The 18121-nt window shown below is 41.0% G+C and overlaps 1 protein-coding gene across 5 annotated transcripts in view; it reads left to right on the top strand.

The window, feature by feature from the left end:
- CDC14A (cell division cycle 14A) overlaps positions 1-18121 on the top strand; it is a 183492-nt gene that overhangs the window by 93073 nt on the left and 72298 nt on the right. For 4 of the 5 annotated variants that reach the window (XR_003794349.1, XM_029227789.1, XM_029227788.1 and 1 more), the window contains exons 8-9: positions 9655-9742; positions 16477-16707. Coding sequence is in view for 4 of the 5 variants with exons in the window: in XM_029227789.1 (XP_029083622.1) it covers positions 9655-9742; positions 16477-16707 (319 nt within the window). In the remaining variant the exon portion in view is untranslated. Of the gene's footprint in view, positions 1-9654; positions 9743-14180; positions 14530-16476; positions 16708-18121 lie in introns of those variants that run through there. The other variant, XM_029227791.1, reaches the window with a different exon arrangement.

Raw genomic sequence — 18121 nt, 5'->3', positions numbered from 1 at the left:
CTCTCAGGTTCTTTGCCAAGCTGATGTGGAACTGTACATTCTTCATATTTGCACTGATCAAATAGATATAAGCCTGGGAGCTATGCTGGGAAGGTCCAGTAAAGTAACTGCAAGATGGTGGCCCAGAAGCTTCTGCTAGGAATCAGTGTCACCTTTTCCAACAGGCTTCTTAAGGTATTTTCCAAGAACTTGAGAAATCTAACCATTGATCAGTACATTTGAAAAATAGAAATAGACCTTTTGCCCTCAGGAAAAACAATGAAGATGAAAGAGTTTGAATATTCAATCGAGTTATGTACCTGTAGGTATGTGAGGAACTGTATCCTCTCTAGTAGTAAAGCTTAGTGGTTTATTGCTAATATAGGACAATATTCTGCTTGTAAGACCCTGAAGTGGCACCCATATAGAGGCTGCCTTCAGTCAACTCCTGTTCTTTTGGGAAACTATCCTTACCAAGTAAGACCTTGTCTAAACACCACCAATCACTAATGATGCTACTCTTAAGCAGTCATTATTCATCAAAGAGAATTTGAAGTTGTGTCTTCAGTTCCTTATATTGGGTGTCCCCTAAGCAAAGCAAAATGGGACTTTCCACTGTTTACCAGAAGGCTTGCCATATTTGATGACGTCCCTGTGTTGGCCATGCAGAGATGAGCTCACAGAGCAGTACCATGTGCCTAGTTGAGGGGAGGGGAGAGGGAGAGAAATGCAAAGAAATGCAGCTTCAGTGGCAGCATTTGGAGATGCCTTATCAGTGTGGCTTACATTAATTACTGCATCCAGAATTTGGTCCATGCAACTTTGAGGAGCTGCCTTAAATACCCTTTTGGGAATCATCTGGAGCTTAAAGTTCACGTAAAACCTACTTCCAACGCTAAGAAATTACTTTGACTTCTTTCTTTGAGCTATTTCATATCCGCCATTATTTTTTTTCTCCATAAATCATTCCTTTATTTTGAGAAAAAAATGCTTTCTATGAAATAATTTTGTCAATATGAGGATATTTTCCCAGAATATCAAGTTATTATTGACTTGCCCCTGTGCTTTTACATGCTGGCAAACCTGGGACACTTCTTCACCATGGGTTACTTGATGGAAGTGGTTAGAGCTGGGCTTGGCTTCTGTAGGCCTGGTGACAGACAAATTGGTTCCTGCCTATTTGAGAGTGGAGTCACAGCATAAGGCTTCCTCTTGTTTCTCCCGTCACGGCACACGTGGAAAATGTGACAGTATTTGATCAGCACTGTGTGATCATAGCTCACAGCTTACGGCAGCTGGCTGGGGAACTCTGGCTGCCCCAGCACCTGCCCAGGAAACTCCATTCTGTTACACCAATTGGGAAGCTCTGTTCTACAGAAATAACGGTGTACAGGTCAACGTTTGTTTTTCTTTTTTTTTTTTCATTTTTAAATTTATTTTTGACTGCGTTGGGTCTTTGTTGCTGCAGGCAGGCTTTCTCTAGTTGCGGCGAGCGGGGGCTACTCTTCATTGCAGTGGCTTCTCTTGGTGCGGAGCACGGGCTCCAGAGCACAGGCTCAGTAGTTGTGGCACACGGGCTTAGTTGCTCCGTGGCATGTGGGACCTTCCCGGACCAGGGCTCGAACCTGTGTCCCCTGCACTGGCAGGCGGATTCTTAACCACTGTGCCACCAGGGAAGCCCTTTTTTTTTCATTTTTAAAAGGTTTATTATCTGTCTGTCACTTAAGTACAAAAAATATTTCAAGTGAATGTTGTATTTCTACCCTCTAAAATATATATTTTTTCTATTTTATTTTATTTATTTTTTTATACAGCAGGTTCTTATTAGTCTTCCATTTTATACACATCAGTGTATACATGTCAATCCCAATCGCCTGGTTCATCCCACCACCACCCCCAACCCCCTGCCACTTCCCTGCCTTGGTGTCCATACATTTGTTCTCTACATCTGTGTCTCAATTTCTGCCCTGCAAGCTGGTTCATCTGTACCATTTTTCTAGGTTCCACATATATGTGTTAATATATGGTATTTGTTTTTCTCTTTCTGACTTACTTCACTCTGTATGACAGTCTCTAGATTCATCCACATCTCTACAAATGGCCTAGTTTCATTCCTTTTTATGGCTGAGTAATATTCCATTGTATATATATACCACATCTTCTTTATCCATTCATCTGTCGATGGGCATTGAGGTTGCTTCCATGACCTGGATATTGCAAACAGTGCTGCAATGAACATTGGGGTGCATGTGTCTTTTTGAGTTATGGTTTTCTCTGGGTATATGCCCAGTAGTGGGATTGCTGGGTCATATGGTAATTCTATTTTTAGTTTTTTAAGGAACCTCCATACTGTTTTCCATAGTGGCTGTAACAATTTACATTCCCACCAACAGTGCAAGAGGGTTCCCTTTTCTCCACACTCTCTCCAGCATTTGTTGTTTGTAGATTTTCTGATGATGCCCATTCTATCTGTTGTGAGCCAAGAAGATGTATCACACTCTTTACGGCCTCAATTTGGTAACTTTTCAGTTAATTTATTGAACAGATGTTTATTAAGTACTTCCTGTTTGCTCAGTATATTTACTAGGCTAATATTTTTTTTCGGAAGGCCTCCTGTAATTTTGTCTCTTCATGGGTGGGGTTAGAGCCTTTCTTCTTATCACCTGCTGTCGTAGATTCCATATATCCTTGTGCCTCATTCTGCAGATGTTATCATGTTTGACCCTTCTCATATGTTATACTTCCATCTTCATGTTTATCAGATTGTCTACACAGAATTTCTCACTGATCTATGACAGGCTGAATGTCATAGTGAGAATCAGTGAGAAATTCAGCAATTCATAATCCATCATTATTGCTATTATCACTAAAGGATGCTCTTTTGGGAAAAGAGCATTGCTGTTCTAGAAGGTGATTTCACATTATCTTGGCCACATTGCAATGTAGCCCATCTGGGAACTGTTGGTGAGAAAGTATTGGTCAATTCTGGATGCCTGGGACTGGGTCTTGGCTCTTGGGCCGCTTCTGTCAAGTCTCCACATAACTCTCAGAGTCTATGTTTTAGAAATTAAGTAAGTCTGATTACATCACTCCCCTACTTTAAGTCTTTCATGGGCTCCATCCTGACTGAAGGTGTGGAGGAAATGCCAACTCCTGAATGCAGCGCAAAAAGCCCTTCTGGACATGGGCTTTGCCATCTTCCCCATTTTCGTCCTTTTCCCTTCCCTCCTCATACCCAAGTCCATGCAGCAGTGCATCTTCATGCTGTTGTACCTTCAGACATGCTCGTTCCCTCCTCCTCTTCCCTGTGGTCCTTCGTCCTCTGCCCACCGAATTCATGTATTTACATGTCTAAGGCATTTTTAGCTCTATGGGAGCTCTTCTCACACAGCGTGTGTGATGCTCTGTTTACACACCTGTGTCTTCCCTGCACTCTGGGTATTTGAAGTCAAGAATGTGTCTCTCTGGACATATATACACTACCAAATGTAAGGTAGATAGCTAGTGGGAAGCAGCCGCATAGCACAGGGAGATCAGCTTGGTGCTTTGTGACCGCCTGGAGGGGTGGGATAGGGAGGGTGGGAGGGAGGGAGACACAAGAGGGAAGAGATATGGGGATATATGTACATGTATAACTGATTCACTTTGTTACAAAGCAGAAACTAACACACCATTGTGAAGCAATTATACTCTAATAAAGATGTAAAAAAAAAACCACACAGATAACAAATGTTGGCAAGGATGCAGAGAAAAGGGAACCTTGGTGCACTGTTGGTATGAATGTAAATTGGTACAGCCCCTGTGGAAAACATTATAAAAAAAAGAATGTGTCTCATCTTTGTGTCAATAAGTAACCCACTGGCACAGTATACTTGTAGTGGGCAGTCATTAAATGTTTGTAGAATGAAAGAACTAATGAATAAATGAGTCAATAAGTTCTAAAAAAAAAGCAGTATAGCACATTTCAAGATATTTTATATAATCTGTTAAAAGTAACTACTTTTCAATGGAAAATGACCAAGACATATTAATTAAGAATCCATTCTGATTTTGTAGTAACACTCCAGGGGGAAAATGTATTGACTATGGTAGACAACTTCCTGAAATGCTGTTTCTGTTTTTTCATTACCAGCCAATCTATGCAGCAAGAGTGAGTTGTTGTTGTTTTTTTTTCCAACCAGTTATTTGCAGCACAGATCGCTAGATATTGTAATCTTCAACCAGGGCTTGCGTGTAAGGCCAGTTTAGTTTAATATTACTAAACCTGGAGAGACTGTCTCCAGGTTGACTATGTCATCCTTCATTGCAGTTAATAAGTAAATTGTCAAGTGATAAGGTGGTGTAGACTCCCAACATTGCCCTTTTGCATACACATTGAGAACTAATAAGGTTTGTTAGGCCTCTTATCTCTCAGTGTGTCACCTCAGGTCAACAGCAGGAATAATTGAACATCTAGGGGATGATGTTTCAAGGCTTTGCTTTGGATTAGAATTTGTACAGCAATTTAGAATGTAACCTGGATTCTGCTTGATTTGCCCTCGACTTGTTCATGAATTATAGAACTGGAAAAATGTGAATTTCTGCCACCGTAATTGTGAATTCCTGCCATAAGACTGGGATCAGGCAAGCTCCAGAATGCAGGGATATGGGCATGTCCTCACACCTGGAGGAACTGGGGAGCTGTGCACCCCACGGTGATTTGACTGTTCAGAGAACTATTAGAAGCATTTCCCTGAAGCTATCCTGTAGTATTGATTATACCCCTCAAAGGCCACAAGTTTAAGGAAGCAAGATTCAGTCCTTCCTGGACCCAGTGTTTCCACATCTTCTAATACAGTGCACCCATTGCTGGTTCAGAGATTATGTTGGTTAAATCTATAAAATGTTTAGAGGTCTGAGAAATTTCCCATGTTTTTCCCTTCCTCTTTAATTATTGTTTGTTCTCTGTCCCTTCTTTTACCTCCACTTCTTAAGAGAGCAATCTTGACTCTGTTTTCACGCAGTCAGTCAAAGTTATGGTCTGGCCTTTACTCTCGTGACTCAACGGAAACTGTTCTTGCTTAATGGCAACACTTAGCCAAACCGAATTGTTGTGCTTGGTCTTCTTCCTACTTGATTTACTCTGTGGCCGCTCTCTAATTCTAGAAACTCACTTTCTTTCCCTAACCTCAAAAGTTCTGTCTCGGGCTTCCCTGGTGGCACAGTGGTTGAGAGTCCGCCTGCCTATGCAGGGGACATGGGTTCGTGCCCTGATCCGGGAAGATCCGACATGCCGCGGAGCGGCTGGGCCTGTGAGCCATGGCCACTGAGCCTGTGTGTCCAGAGCCTGTGCTCCGCAACGGGAGAGGCCACAACAGTGAGAGGCCTGCGTACCGCAAAAAAAAAAAAAAAAAAAAAAAAGGTTCTGTCTCTTACTTTTCTCCTCCTTCCATCTCTGGCCATCTGTCTCAGGATCCCCTGCAAGTCCTTTCTCTTCCCTTGCCCACCTGAAATGTGCTGGTCTCTAGGGCCATGTGATTTCTGGTTAAATACATTCTCCATGAGTGAGGGGACTGTCTCCAAATTTCAACAACCATGTATGTGCTGCTGGCCTCAAATCTTCATGTCTTGAGCACTGGAAAGGTACCTGCACACGTGCACTAGATTCTTGCTCCCTGTGGTTGCATGAGCACGGCGTTCACTGGGTGGGGCTGCGAAAGCAGGCCGCTAAATGTTTTCTATGTTTAGAGGTGAAGCAGTCGTCCACCTGGGGCTCCTCTTTCCCTCTACCACACTGTTTCTCTCAAAAGTAAATCCTAAGTAATAATCTAGAGTTTTACTATTATTTAAAGCCAAATGGCAAGGGAACTTAATTTAAACCAAATACCTCAAATATTTACTTTGATTTAAGCTCATAAAGTACCAAATTTGACAGCATATTTGCTGTTTACGTAATACAACTATACTATCAACGCTATTTTATTGTTTCAGAAGTAAGGAAATATAAAGAAGGTGCTTTTTAATGAATAAAAAAGACTATGTAGTTCTGTCTTTATTTTTAAAATAATCTTTGTGCCACCATTAAACCTCTTATGTACTTGTATTATAACATTTATCAAAGTTTAATGCAACTTTTTCTTTAATGGGTATCTTAGTTCAGGCTGATATAACAAAATATCATAGACTGTGTGGCTTAAACAATAGACATTTATTTCTCACAGTTCTGGAGGCTGGGAAGTCCAAGATCAAGGCACCAGCAGAACTGTTGTCTGGAGATAGCGCTCTTCCTGGTTCGTAGATGGCCAAATTCTTCCATGTCCTCCCTGTGTCCTCATAGAGGGAGCTCTCTGGGGGTTTCTTTTATAAGGTCACTAATCCCATTTATAAGGGCTCCATCTTCATGACCTAATCACCTCCCAAAGGGCCCACTTCCTAATACCATCACGTTGGGGATTCGGTTTCAACATATGAATTTTGTGGGGGACACAAACATTCAGTCTATCGCAATGGGTAAAATGGAGATGGTAATAACACCTACCTCACAGGGTTGCCCTAAAGATGGAATGAGTTGCATGTCATAGAGTAGTGCCTAGCAGAGAGTCCGTGGTATATCTGTTAGCTGCTATTATTATTAATGTGTTTTGTTACTTGTTTTCAGACTCCTTAAGGGCACAGAGGGAATGCTTTTTATTATTTTATGTGTGACACCAAGTTATAGTCCTTGATATATAATAAAAGCTCAGCAAATGTTTTAATGAATGTTGAATTGTGCTTCAAAACTGTTTATCCATGTTGTCTTAGAAAACACATCTGTTGATAAAGGGAACCAATCCAATAATTGTCAACCTGAAGGTCTGTCTTTTCTCTCTTACTGTCTGTTTAACATTTGGTAAAAAGGCCAAATGTTTTTCAGTGTTTTAACTGAAAAGTATCTCTGTGACCATTAGAACAGAGGCATGCCTTACTGGCACAGATTTATTTCTTAGAAGTTATAAAAATCCATGTTTTCAAGTCAAATTAGATTTTATTTAATTTTTTTTCAGTTTTAATACAGTTTGTTTTTACTTTGTAAGACACTTTGATTTCTTTTTATTTTTTCAAATTTTATTTTAAATGCACCAGGAGAGTTAGCTATTCCAAAGAAATCTGGTGAGTCTTATATGTAAGCTGAAGGATCTTATAGTAACATGAATATTAACAACTAACTGTATCAGTTTCAAGAATTCACATTTTCATTTTGGGGTTTTCTTGTAGTGAAGAACATCTGCAGTTTCTCTACATAGTACTTGGTAGGTTGTAGGCTTTGGATTGGAAGAGGTAAAATTATTCTCTCACCTCATCTTTGCCTAGACATTTGTTTATAAAATGTGGTAATGTTGGAAAGTACCTTAAGTTCCTATCTGATCTAGGTTTCTTGGAAGTGTGTGTGTGTGTGTGTGTGTGTGTGTGTGCACTCGCACTTGTGCACAAACACATTTAATTAGAAAAACCAGCTTGTGTTATCTTAAATATTTTGTTATTGATAAATATTGACATTTGTATAATCCACTGTGAAAGAAGGCACAGATACTAATTTTGGAAGCTTACCAGTAAGGTTATGTTATATTATTCAGTTAAAAGCTGTAACTGTCTTATTCATTTTTTTTCAGATTTGGATCTAAGACATAAATCTTTTTGTTTACTCCATCAACCTTGTCCAGGTTACTGAATATAGCCCAATATTATCTAATGTTTATCTTTTCGGGTAGGCAGATTTGCAAACATATTCTTTTGGTTCTGTGAGTGAGTTCATTGCTTCTCTCCATATGATTGATTATAAAAGGTTACTATTTAACCAAATGGATGTCTATAATCCAAATAAACAGACATAGCACAATGTATATATTTATCTAGGCCAACTTCGTGGTCAAGGATACAGGAATAGTGAACATAGAAACCTGTTTTCTCCTACTGTTCATAAATAATTGGTTTTAGCCTTTTGATGATTAGAGCATACCCTTATTTTTGAATTTTTAAATAATGTTTTAAGCTTAAGTATTACTTGAGATGGATGTTAAATTCTTTATCCAAATTGTTCTAAATAGATAGCTATGCTTGAGATTTAATTTGGCATGTGTCATCATAACACTTGGCATCTCTAAGATTTTATTTAGGGCATTATGGAGGTTTTATGTTTATTATGATTAGATTAATGCAATTCAGACGTTTACAAGGTGTCATGTAAAGTTTCATTTGTAACTTTTTATAACTGGGAAGAAACATCTGCATTTTAAACATGAAAATTATACAGCCAACTTATGATTTTTGTGGAAATCAAATCTAATGGGTAGTATAAGTAATTAAAGTAGAGGCTCCAGATTTCCTTGGTAGGATTACTCCAATTTATTTTAACAAATACTTATGAGCTCTTACAGCAGAGTGCAGACTCTGTATTGACACAGATTCCTACCATTGAAGTCTGTGCCATGTAGTGGAGCAGAGAGCCTTTTCTGTGGATAACCTTGGCCCAGCAAAGAGAACTGCCTTCCTTCCCTGCCTGGGGAGGTATCTATGCAGTGCTGTAGAGGGTGGAGACTTGGAGACTAAAAGCTGTGCCTGGTGGTGGAGGATGGGAGTAGGACTGGTGTTGGGGGTGGGTGAAAGAATGCTTAGGGGAAGAAGAGATACATATATTTTGTGATGCATTGCACAGCTGTGTCCCAATAGCCTGCAAAGTTTGGGTCCCCTCAGCCCTGCCCCAGTGTTCCCTGGGTTCAGAGGCACACCAGGAAGGGAAGGAAATGAAGGAGGTAATGGAGCAGTGGGAGGATGCTTGGCCCCTTGCCTGGTCTTCAGGCCTTTTCTGAGGATCCTGGAGTGTGTGGACCAGAGGCTGACAGCTGGTGATCAAAGTCAGCCCACAGATGTGTTTTATTTGCTTTCCTAGTATTAAAAAACAATTTAAAACAGTCAACATTTCAAATATAGAGAGATTTTACATGAACATCCAATTGGAAGATCAGCTATGTTCAGTCAAGTTTTCCTGTGGTCAGTTGGCCAGAGCTGAGGAGCATTTGCCTTTATTTATGTCTCTTGCCTGACCCTTGTAGCTGTTTGGTTTGCAGCTCCTGCAGGAGACTGTGGCAGTCTCCAGTTTGTGGTACACCCTGAGGGTTTGATGAGCCTCTATTCCTCACTCCTGTCTTCTGTTTCCCCGTCTAAAAATCAGCACCGACAACAGATAGAAACCTGTAAAAACAAACAAAAAATGGAGGTGTGTTCATCATGACCCTGATATTTATAGATTTTTTTCATTGTTTAAAGTATGCTTACCATGTTCATGGAAAGTGCTTATATTTTCTGTCTTCTCTTATTTCCCATTATTTCTTGCTGGGGCAAGCAATGTTTGTTTTCATTTCATTCCATTGCAGAGTGGCCAAGAGACAAAATTATTTTCAGCAAAGTACCTCCACTTTAAGTAAAGTTTTCTAAACTTTTCTTATGGTCTAGATAAAAATTTTTCGAAGTGGATTGAATTCATAACCATTTTGAGAATCAGATGCATGTTTTTATTTTAAGCTATATTATTTTGTCTTCATGTATGTCCAACTAGTCTAGTACTAATAGAGTGAAAAACGGTTATATTTGTAAGGGTTTCCTAAATTGTATAAGAATTATAAAATATTTTTCTTCTCTTTTCTCACAAAATTCTCCCAGCGAGTTGAAAATGGTGACTTCAACTGGATTGTTCCAGGAAAATTTTTAGCATTTAGTGGACCACATCCAAAAAGCAAAATTGAAAATGGTAGGTTTTTATTTACTTTACCCTCCAAAAATTTATTTCAATTCATCTTCTTTGAGTTCTTAATATCCTCAGATAATCCTTTCTATTGGTAATATTCTCCAAAGAATATTTATTAATTAAAAAAATTGAACAGTATTTCAATTGTTAAATTACTAATTGAACAGTAATTAGTGTGTTAAATATTAGAGTTTAGTAAGTGGAACTATAATCACTGTTTTAAGACTATCAAATTTTTAGGTTGCCATAAATAGGGTGTTCACTTTACCTTGACCCAATTATTAAAGAAGAATCTGAGAAACCAACTGGTCAAAACAGTAAGCAGATTGCTGAATTCTGTCAGTGGTTCTCAGATTTATTTGGTGGTGGTGGCGTGCTATACCTCAAGGTATTCTTTGGTAACACCATGTTGAATAATGACGATGATGGTGACAATAGGTGTCATTTATTAAGTGCTAGTTACTAGCTAATCACAGCATCATCTCATTTAGTGCACACACAACTCTATGAGGTGTAGGAACTATTACCTCTGTTTCACAGAGGAGGAAACCGAGGCATATGAGTAGGAAATTTGCCCAAGTTCACAAAGTAATATGCAGAACTGGTGACACTCCAGCCAAGAGCGGGGCTCCTAAGCATTGCCACTACACTGATCTGTTTAGTTCCATCATGGCAACTAGGAACAATTTTCTAGCTGACAATAATTTAATTACTTACTTGCAGTATATGTAGAGCCAGGGGCATACATATTCAGGAAAAAAAAGCATGACAAAAAAGCCTCTTGAATGAAACATGATAGGCTATGTGTGTCTTCCCATTAACATATATTTTTTACTTAATTATTTTTTTTAACCTCAGATTCCCAGAAGACAAGTAATGATAGGTACCAAAGGTTTAAGAATAGTTGATGGGAGAAGTACATAAAATTAAGAAAATATCACCCATGAACATAATAGCTCCTTTTTTGCTCCCTCTCTAGCCTTAGAGCTGGAACACTAGTCCTTGGAGGAACATAATTTGAAACGCTTAGTCTAGATTTATAAGTTTGTTCTTCTTTCATAACCATCATCATCATCGTAAGTATTCTGAAATCTAGTGTCATTGTATATGGTTGTTCATGCATTTAGATTTGATAATTCTTTTTGAGTTTCCACACATGTGCTTAGCATTTTATACCTATGACATATCTCACAGGGAACTCTGCTTAAATCATGGGGATTGAATCATCCGCTCTGGGGATGGGTAATCCAGGTCTACAGAGTTACCCTAACAAATAGGATGTCTCTGTACTGAAACCATAATTAGATCTTCTCATTTACACATTTGCTCATGAATCCGGTTCGCTACAGACATTGACTGAATAACCTGTTATGTTGGCTTGTTAGGAATAACTTGTTAAGTGCCCGAGGAAACTGCTCTCCACCGTTGGTCTTTCAAGACAGGATTGATTAAACCTCCCTTTAGCCTTCTGTGCAAAATGATCTGACTCAGACCCAGAAAACCTTAGTAGGTGTATGGTTTTAGTAGTGGCTTTGTTGTTGGGTGTTCATTTGGTGAAACAAAGAAATTTGCCATATAGGATTCACTTTTTAAATGAAATTTTCTTAAAGAGAAGATGAGAGGTGTAATTAAAAAAACCCATTTAAAATATTTTTATAGAGATAATGCATGATTTTTTTAAAAAAGAAAATGCAGATGAACTCATAAAAACAGCATTAAAGTGGCCTATAATTCTACCCACGTTTTCTAGGTTTACTAGTTGGTGGTGGGATTATTGGGGATTTTAATTTTCTTTCCATCTGCTTCTCTGTATTTTTTATTTGCACATATTTTTTCTCTCTTAAAGAATATATATACACACACACAGACTTACAAAAATATTCCTTTTTTTTTAACTAGCATGGAGTCATAACATGATTACTGTCTTATAGCAGCTTTTTTTTCACTTAGTATATCACATACTCCTTTCCATGGCAATAAATGTAGATCTTCGTTATAATTTTCCATGACTGCATTCAATGACTATGCCATAATTTTACTAATCAATCACTTAATTTTTGAATGAGATCTAAGTTGTTCAGCTTTTCACTTTTTAAAAACTACAGTGGTTGGTATACATGTCCATACATCTTTTTTGCAGCCCTGGTTTGTTTTCTAAATTCTTGGAAGTAGAATCACAAGATAAAAGGACGTATTTTGTGTGTCAATTGTTACCTGTCAAAAGTCTTAAAAAAATTATTTTTGGTCCTATATTACAATATAGGGAAATAATTATCCACCATTTGCTTATATGCTGGGAGTGGTGCTAATAAGCCTTTTGTGCACACCTCATCTATTTAATAAGCAGAAACACCCCCTGGAACAGGTGGTAGTTATTTTGTGGAAGAGAAGATGGAGACTTGGTAACCTAACTTGCCCAGGTTGACATAGCCAGAAAGTGGCAGTGTGTGTATTCAAACACAGGTCTCTTTGATTCCAAATTCTGTGTCCTTTTTAATTTTACTACAGAGAAAGAACATGTTCACTACAGAACTTTAAGCAATCTAGATAAAAAGTCACCTGTAATTATATAATCTAGAAATAACCACTGTTGAGATATCGTTCTCTCTATATCTTTTTTTTCTATGCATATACTGTGCCCTCTCACATTGAGAAAAAAAGGTGTGAAAGTGCTGCTTACTTAATACTTGCCAGTTTTTATGTCTAGAATAATTTCATTTAAGGCTGTTGTTGGTAAAATATTGATATTTTACTGGAATCCCCATTTTAAGATCTGATATTAACTAGAAGTGTCATTTTTTTTGTAAAGTGGTTTAACTCTGTAAATTCTTTTTGAACTTAAGAAATTTTTTTTTTTTTTAGTTGAGAAACCCCTGTATTTTCTGAGGTGGCTGAAAGTCATTTTAGGGGTCTGTTAGTAGAAAAAGGTAGATTTTTTAAGGAGTTAGCACTGAAATAGCTGTTGCTAGGATGTAGCAAAAGGAAGCACTAAAATCTTGGGGTCTGGCAGAATGCATTATAGCAGTCTTAAGTGTGTGTTGTCAGCAGAGACCAACTAGGAGTTCCTTTCAGCCATCTTTGTTCACATTGTTTTGACAGGGGGGACAAGAGGAGCCCTAACCCTTTTTTGATTAAACAAGTGTGACTTGATAAATGAATAATATAGCAGTAGAACAAATTGGATTTCAGATTTTCCCCCAAAACCCTCAAACTCTTAGGTGGCAATGTCCTCATCTCTACTTCAGAAAGAAAGAAAGAAAAAGGAAAGAAAGAACAGGGAAAGACAGCTCGAGACAGGGAATCCAAACAGTTTGAAGCATCAGCCTGCTCATTTAATGAGAGAAGCTAGGTGTGAAGAGCCTGGGCTGCTTGACGTCTGGCTCTGCCCCTAACTGGCTGTGTGAACTTCGTGAGTTCCTCAACTTCTCTCATCATCAAACGGGGAAATAGGATGCACACTGCAGGCGTTTGGTGAAGATTAGGGATATTATAGGAAGTGAGTGCCTTGCACAGTGTCGGGCACATGAGTAAGTGCTTATTAGGTAGCAGATATTCTGATTACATTTTTATCATTAATGAACCTGATAAACATATTTTATTGCTTTCCACATTTGCCTGCCTATTTTGCAGTTTTTACTTTTAATGAATGGGTGGACTAATCATTTGACTCTGCTGTTCTTCTGTTTCCTTTAAATGAGGGTCTGGGAAGAGATGAATTTTACAATCTCTCTCTGCTTTGAAATTGGTCAGCGCCAGGGCTCTGCCTGTGCTTTACTGATGCCAGGGCACCATCTAGTGGCCAGATGGAGTAAGGGTCGGATGAAAGCTCGGTCAGCTCCGTGCACATTGCTAAAACCAGTCCTCCATCAGAAGCAAGCAAATACATCGAAAACAGTTGTTCAGAGGTCAGAAGATATTGTCATTGTTGGTTATAACTCATTTGAAACGCTTTTGAGGATTTTTAAGAAACTGCCTCACAAATCCAGGAAGTGCAGCCCCTAATGTTCACGTAATGTCCCTGTTTTGGAGATCTAACAAATAGAATTGAGTTGGATTTTACCTTAAATCATCCCCAGCACTGGCCCTAGAATCTGACTGTCAGGGTTCAAATGCTGCCTCTGTCTCTTCCCAGCAGTGTGTGCCTGGCTGGGCCCGTTCACTTTCCCAGGCATCAGTGACTGATAATTGTAAGGTTTAATGAGATGATGTACACGAAACACTTAGCTTAGTGCCTGGCACATAGTAAGCGCTCAATAAATGTTAGGTGCTATGATTACCATTACTGTTATTATTTCAGTGCCCTATTACCATATTTGGATAACTGTTCAGTGTTCTTTTCTCAAAAGATATAAGCAGTTTCTCTTGATAGTAGATTTAGGTATATTATCTGTAATGCCATTTACTCATGATGGGAAATCATATATGTAAAGAGAAGTTCTTACAGCCTTGGTGGAGGAGGGAAGGGACAGACACCAAAAGAACCATGAGCGTGCTTCCTGACAGGTGCCATCATAGAGGTGCCAGTGATCACTAGGAACCCAGGGTTAGAAGTGCCTGTCAGACTGTCACACCATGTCCCATCCCATGTGTTCCTAAGCCCTCTCCTTCCCATTCCTTACATGATAGAAAAGCTCTTGTTTCCTTATGCCAACCACAGTTCTTTTTCCCTTTAGGCTGGAAAATGATTTGAGCAAACCAACCAACTAGGAAAACAGATTTGATTTTTTTCCAAGTGGAAAGGATCTGTTTTCTCTAAATGTGTATAAGTCACTGTTTCTACACAGAAGATTGTAAGTAAGCTCTGTCTTACCTGTTTGCTCAAAAGCAGCCTGGCTTGTGAAAATCGTGTATGTGGGCTGCCTGCCAATGCTGCCTTCACCCCTTGTGTGACCTTGGCTAAGGCTGCCAGTGAGGGCTCTTGGTTGCACGCAGCAGATATTGGAAGTATGCTGGGGAGCTCACAGTCTCCAAGCGAAGGCTGGAAAATGAGGCTTAGAAAATGAACAGGGTCTAAGGGAGGTCATGTATCAGCAGGATCCAGGCAGGAATGGAAACCACTTTATTTCAAACAGAGGGAATGCAATATAAGGAATTTGTTAGAAGGAAGGCTAAAAAGTAAAAGGGCAACTCTGAAAAAAACAGCATATTAAGGAAGAAATAGCCATTGCCTTTAAGGCAACGAGGGACAGAAAGGAAAACGTGGGGTTAGCAGGACCTGGGACCTTGGCAGGTGTTGGGAGCTCCGAAGGGCTGGTGCTTGCATTTGGAGCCTGAGGAGTGGGGACCCTGAGGCTGGGCTGCAGGCTGGTGCCGGGAGTGCCAAACTAAGCTGGGAGTTCCTCTCTTCTGCTGCTGAAGCCATGCTGGCAGGAAAACAGAAGATATCCCTTCTCCCTCCTCTGGCCTCCAGTTGCTCCGGCAGTGCTTTAGTGACTCCCACTTTTCAGATGGACAGGAGCCCAGTGGGAAAGGTAGCTTGGGAAATGTTGTATGTACACCCTAGCCCCGGCCTATGAGTTGGCTTGCAACTGAGAGAAAATAGGAAATGACCAGGCTATGCAAGATTTGAGGCAGCAGGAAGTACAGCCACAGTGCAGAAACTGCTGGTTCACTTTGCTGGCTGCTGCTGCCCGCACCACTCGGAGCCCACCATCATGAATGAGTTCTGAGCGAGATCCCCTCACCTGGTATGCCCTGAATGGCTTACAGATGTGGTAATCAACGGACTGAGAAATTAGTCCTTTTAAACCCTGGGGCCACTAGGCAAGGCTTGCAGTGGTCAAAGCCCCCAGTGGTCACCTTGATTGACTGGCCAAGTCGAGGCCATGTGTCTGTAACCCAGCTGACTGCAGCTCCACGTGGTGCTGGGCCCACTCACAGTAGAACGGGGTTAGAGCCCGACCACTTGTTCTGCTCAAAGAAGGAAATGTCTACAAAAATGACCGCTTAACCTCTAGTTTCTTTTTATTTCTTTTTTTTTTTTGGCGGTACGCGGGCCTCTCACTGTTGTGGCCTCTCCCGTTGCGGAGCACAGGCTCCGGACGCACAGGCTCAGCGGCCATGGCTCAGGGGCCCAGCCGCTCCGCGGCATGTGGGATCTTCCCGGACCGGGGCACGAACCCATGTCCCCTGCATCGGCAGGCGGACTTTCAACCACTGCGCCACCAGGGAAGCCCTCTTTAGTTTCTTAACTGTTACATGGGGTTTACTATTTTTATCTTAATAGGCTGTTTCGAGAATTAAAAGAAATTTATGCAATTGTGACTTGTACATGGTAGGTGCTTAATAATCAGTCTCTCTTGTGGGGGACTGCACTGTAGATTAAAACTGTACACCTGGCAAAAAGGCTGTGGTTCAAAAGTATTTGTCAAGAGGAGTAAAAAGGACAGAGTCCTTCCAGGCCTACTGTACACATCTGAGGGCCTCAGGAATGCCTTTGTTTTGGCTTGGGAGGAGTGTGCTCCCAGGATTTGAAGCCTAAAGCTTGAGGTTTTGAACGTTCACGAGCTATTTCCAATACTCAGAAGAGGTTTTTTTTCCCCCCTCCTATGGTGTTTTTCTCAGTTTTTCAGACTGCTGCTTTTAGGAACGTTGCTTCGACCTTACTCTCTCCTGAAATGTGCTTTCCTCCTAAGCTCTGTTGAGACTGATCATCTTTATTGTCAAGGGTTTTCGTGTTCCTGGGTTACGTAAGACGAAATGCGTGCCTTTTGCTTACAGCCCCTGCTTTCCTTTAGGTTATCCTCTTCATGCCCCCGAAGCCTACTTTCCTTATTTCAAAAAGCATAACGTGACTGCAATCGTGAGGCTGAACAAAAAGATTTACGAGGCGAAGCGCTTCACTGATGCTGGCTTCGAGCACTATGACCTCTTCTTCATCGATGGCAGCACACCCAGCGACAACATCGTGCGAAGGTTCCTGAATATCTGCGAGAACACGGAGGGGGCGATCGCGGTTCACTGCAAAGGTGCGAGCGAGGAGGCCTCGGTGGGCACTGGGTTTCTGAGAGGGGGTGAGCCAAAAGACAGCAAAACGTGAAACAAAGCCAGTTAGCGGCTTAGGAAACAGATGAGTTGTTTTTAGTTTGAGAAAACTGGAACACAAACCCATTTAAATGACCCCTTCCTAAAGAAAGGATCGCTTGGATGTGGACAGTCGGTGGTGTGCGGCTTTCTGGACAAGGCAGTTGTTCTGGCCTTACCTTCCCCAATTCACAATCGCTGACACCAGGTGCCATGAGGAGGGGAAATCGCAGCAGCACCGTCGGTAGGCTGGCACAGTTGTCAGGAGGCAAGGGTTGTTTGTTCCCCTTTCTCCTTCTCTTCCATAATTGCCCATCCTTTTTCCATCCTCCTCCACCCATCTGATGTTTAATGCTCCCATTTCGTGACCCAGCTATCTGGAGCCTCACTTCGCACCCCCCTCTTCCTCTCCCCTATTAGCCTTTTGCATCGTGGAACAGAGTGTCTTACTTGCCCATTGCAAGGGGGCGGCAGCATACCTAACCCTAACCCTGACCCTAACCCTAGGGGCGGCAGCATACCCGGCTCATCGCTAGCTTCCTTGCCACAGGTCTGTTACTGCCTCTTTGAAAGATTGAAAGACTTATGTAAATGCATCTGTGGTCTCCAGGAGTGGGTACTTTGGAACAGGAGTCGCCAGATTTAGCAAATAAAAATACAAGATGCCCAGTTAAATTTGAATTTTAGATAAACAGTGAGTACTTTTTTAGCATGTCTCAAATAGTGCACCAAGCATACATTCTGTATTTTACCTGGCAACCTTGCGTCAGCTACTCAGAAAATATGAAATACCATTTGCTCTAAGCCTAGTTGTTATAGACTCTGAGGAGGCTCGCATGGTAGATTTTCCAGCACGGTGGAAGGTATTTTACGGGGGTCTTTCTTTTCAGTGAGGAGAAATCACTTTGGCCACCAGGGATGGAGCCTGTAGTTCCTCACATGCAGCTTTTCATACCGCCACTGGGTGGTGCTGTTCTCCGGTGTTGAGTGTGAGAACCGGTTTCTGTCGCGTTTTATGCTAATTGTCTGGTAGGTGTTGGGGATTGTACTGTTCTTTTCATGTGCCTAGTGCTGCTGTAACTGACTTACTCAGACGAGGTGGCTTTGGTTCTAACAGAAATTAAAATACCATTTTGTAGGCCCTTGTTTCTATGTTTAAGATTTGAGTAGGTGGAGGTACTTTGCTGAACATGTGAGCGGTAACTGGAAGCGGCATTTTGCGGGAGCCCCGGCGAGGGAAACGAGCTGCACGTGGCCCCTGGTTCATTGGAGGGCTCCTCAGTCAAGCTTCGTCCACGTTGACAGAGTCCCCTCCCGCCCCTCCGCGTTTCTCAGCAGGACGGGGCCCCGACTTGATGG

The sequence above is a fragment of the Monodon monoceros genome, unplaced genomic scaffold (assembly GCF_005190385.1).
Source record: "Monodon monoceros isolate NGI ecotype Baffin Bay Population unplaced genomic scaffold, NGI_Narwhal_1 Super_Scaffold_18, whole genome shotgun sequence".
Classification (NCBI taxonomy): Eukaryota; Metazoa; Chordata; class Mammalia; order Artiodactyla; family Monodontidae; genus Monodon; species Monodon monoceros.
This window is presented reverse-complemented; position numbering and strand designations above follow the sequence as displayed.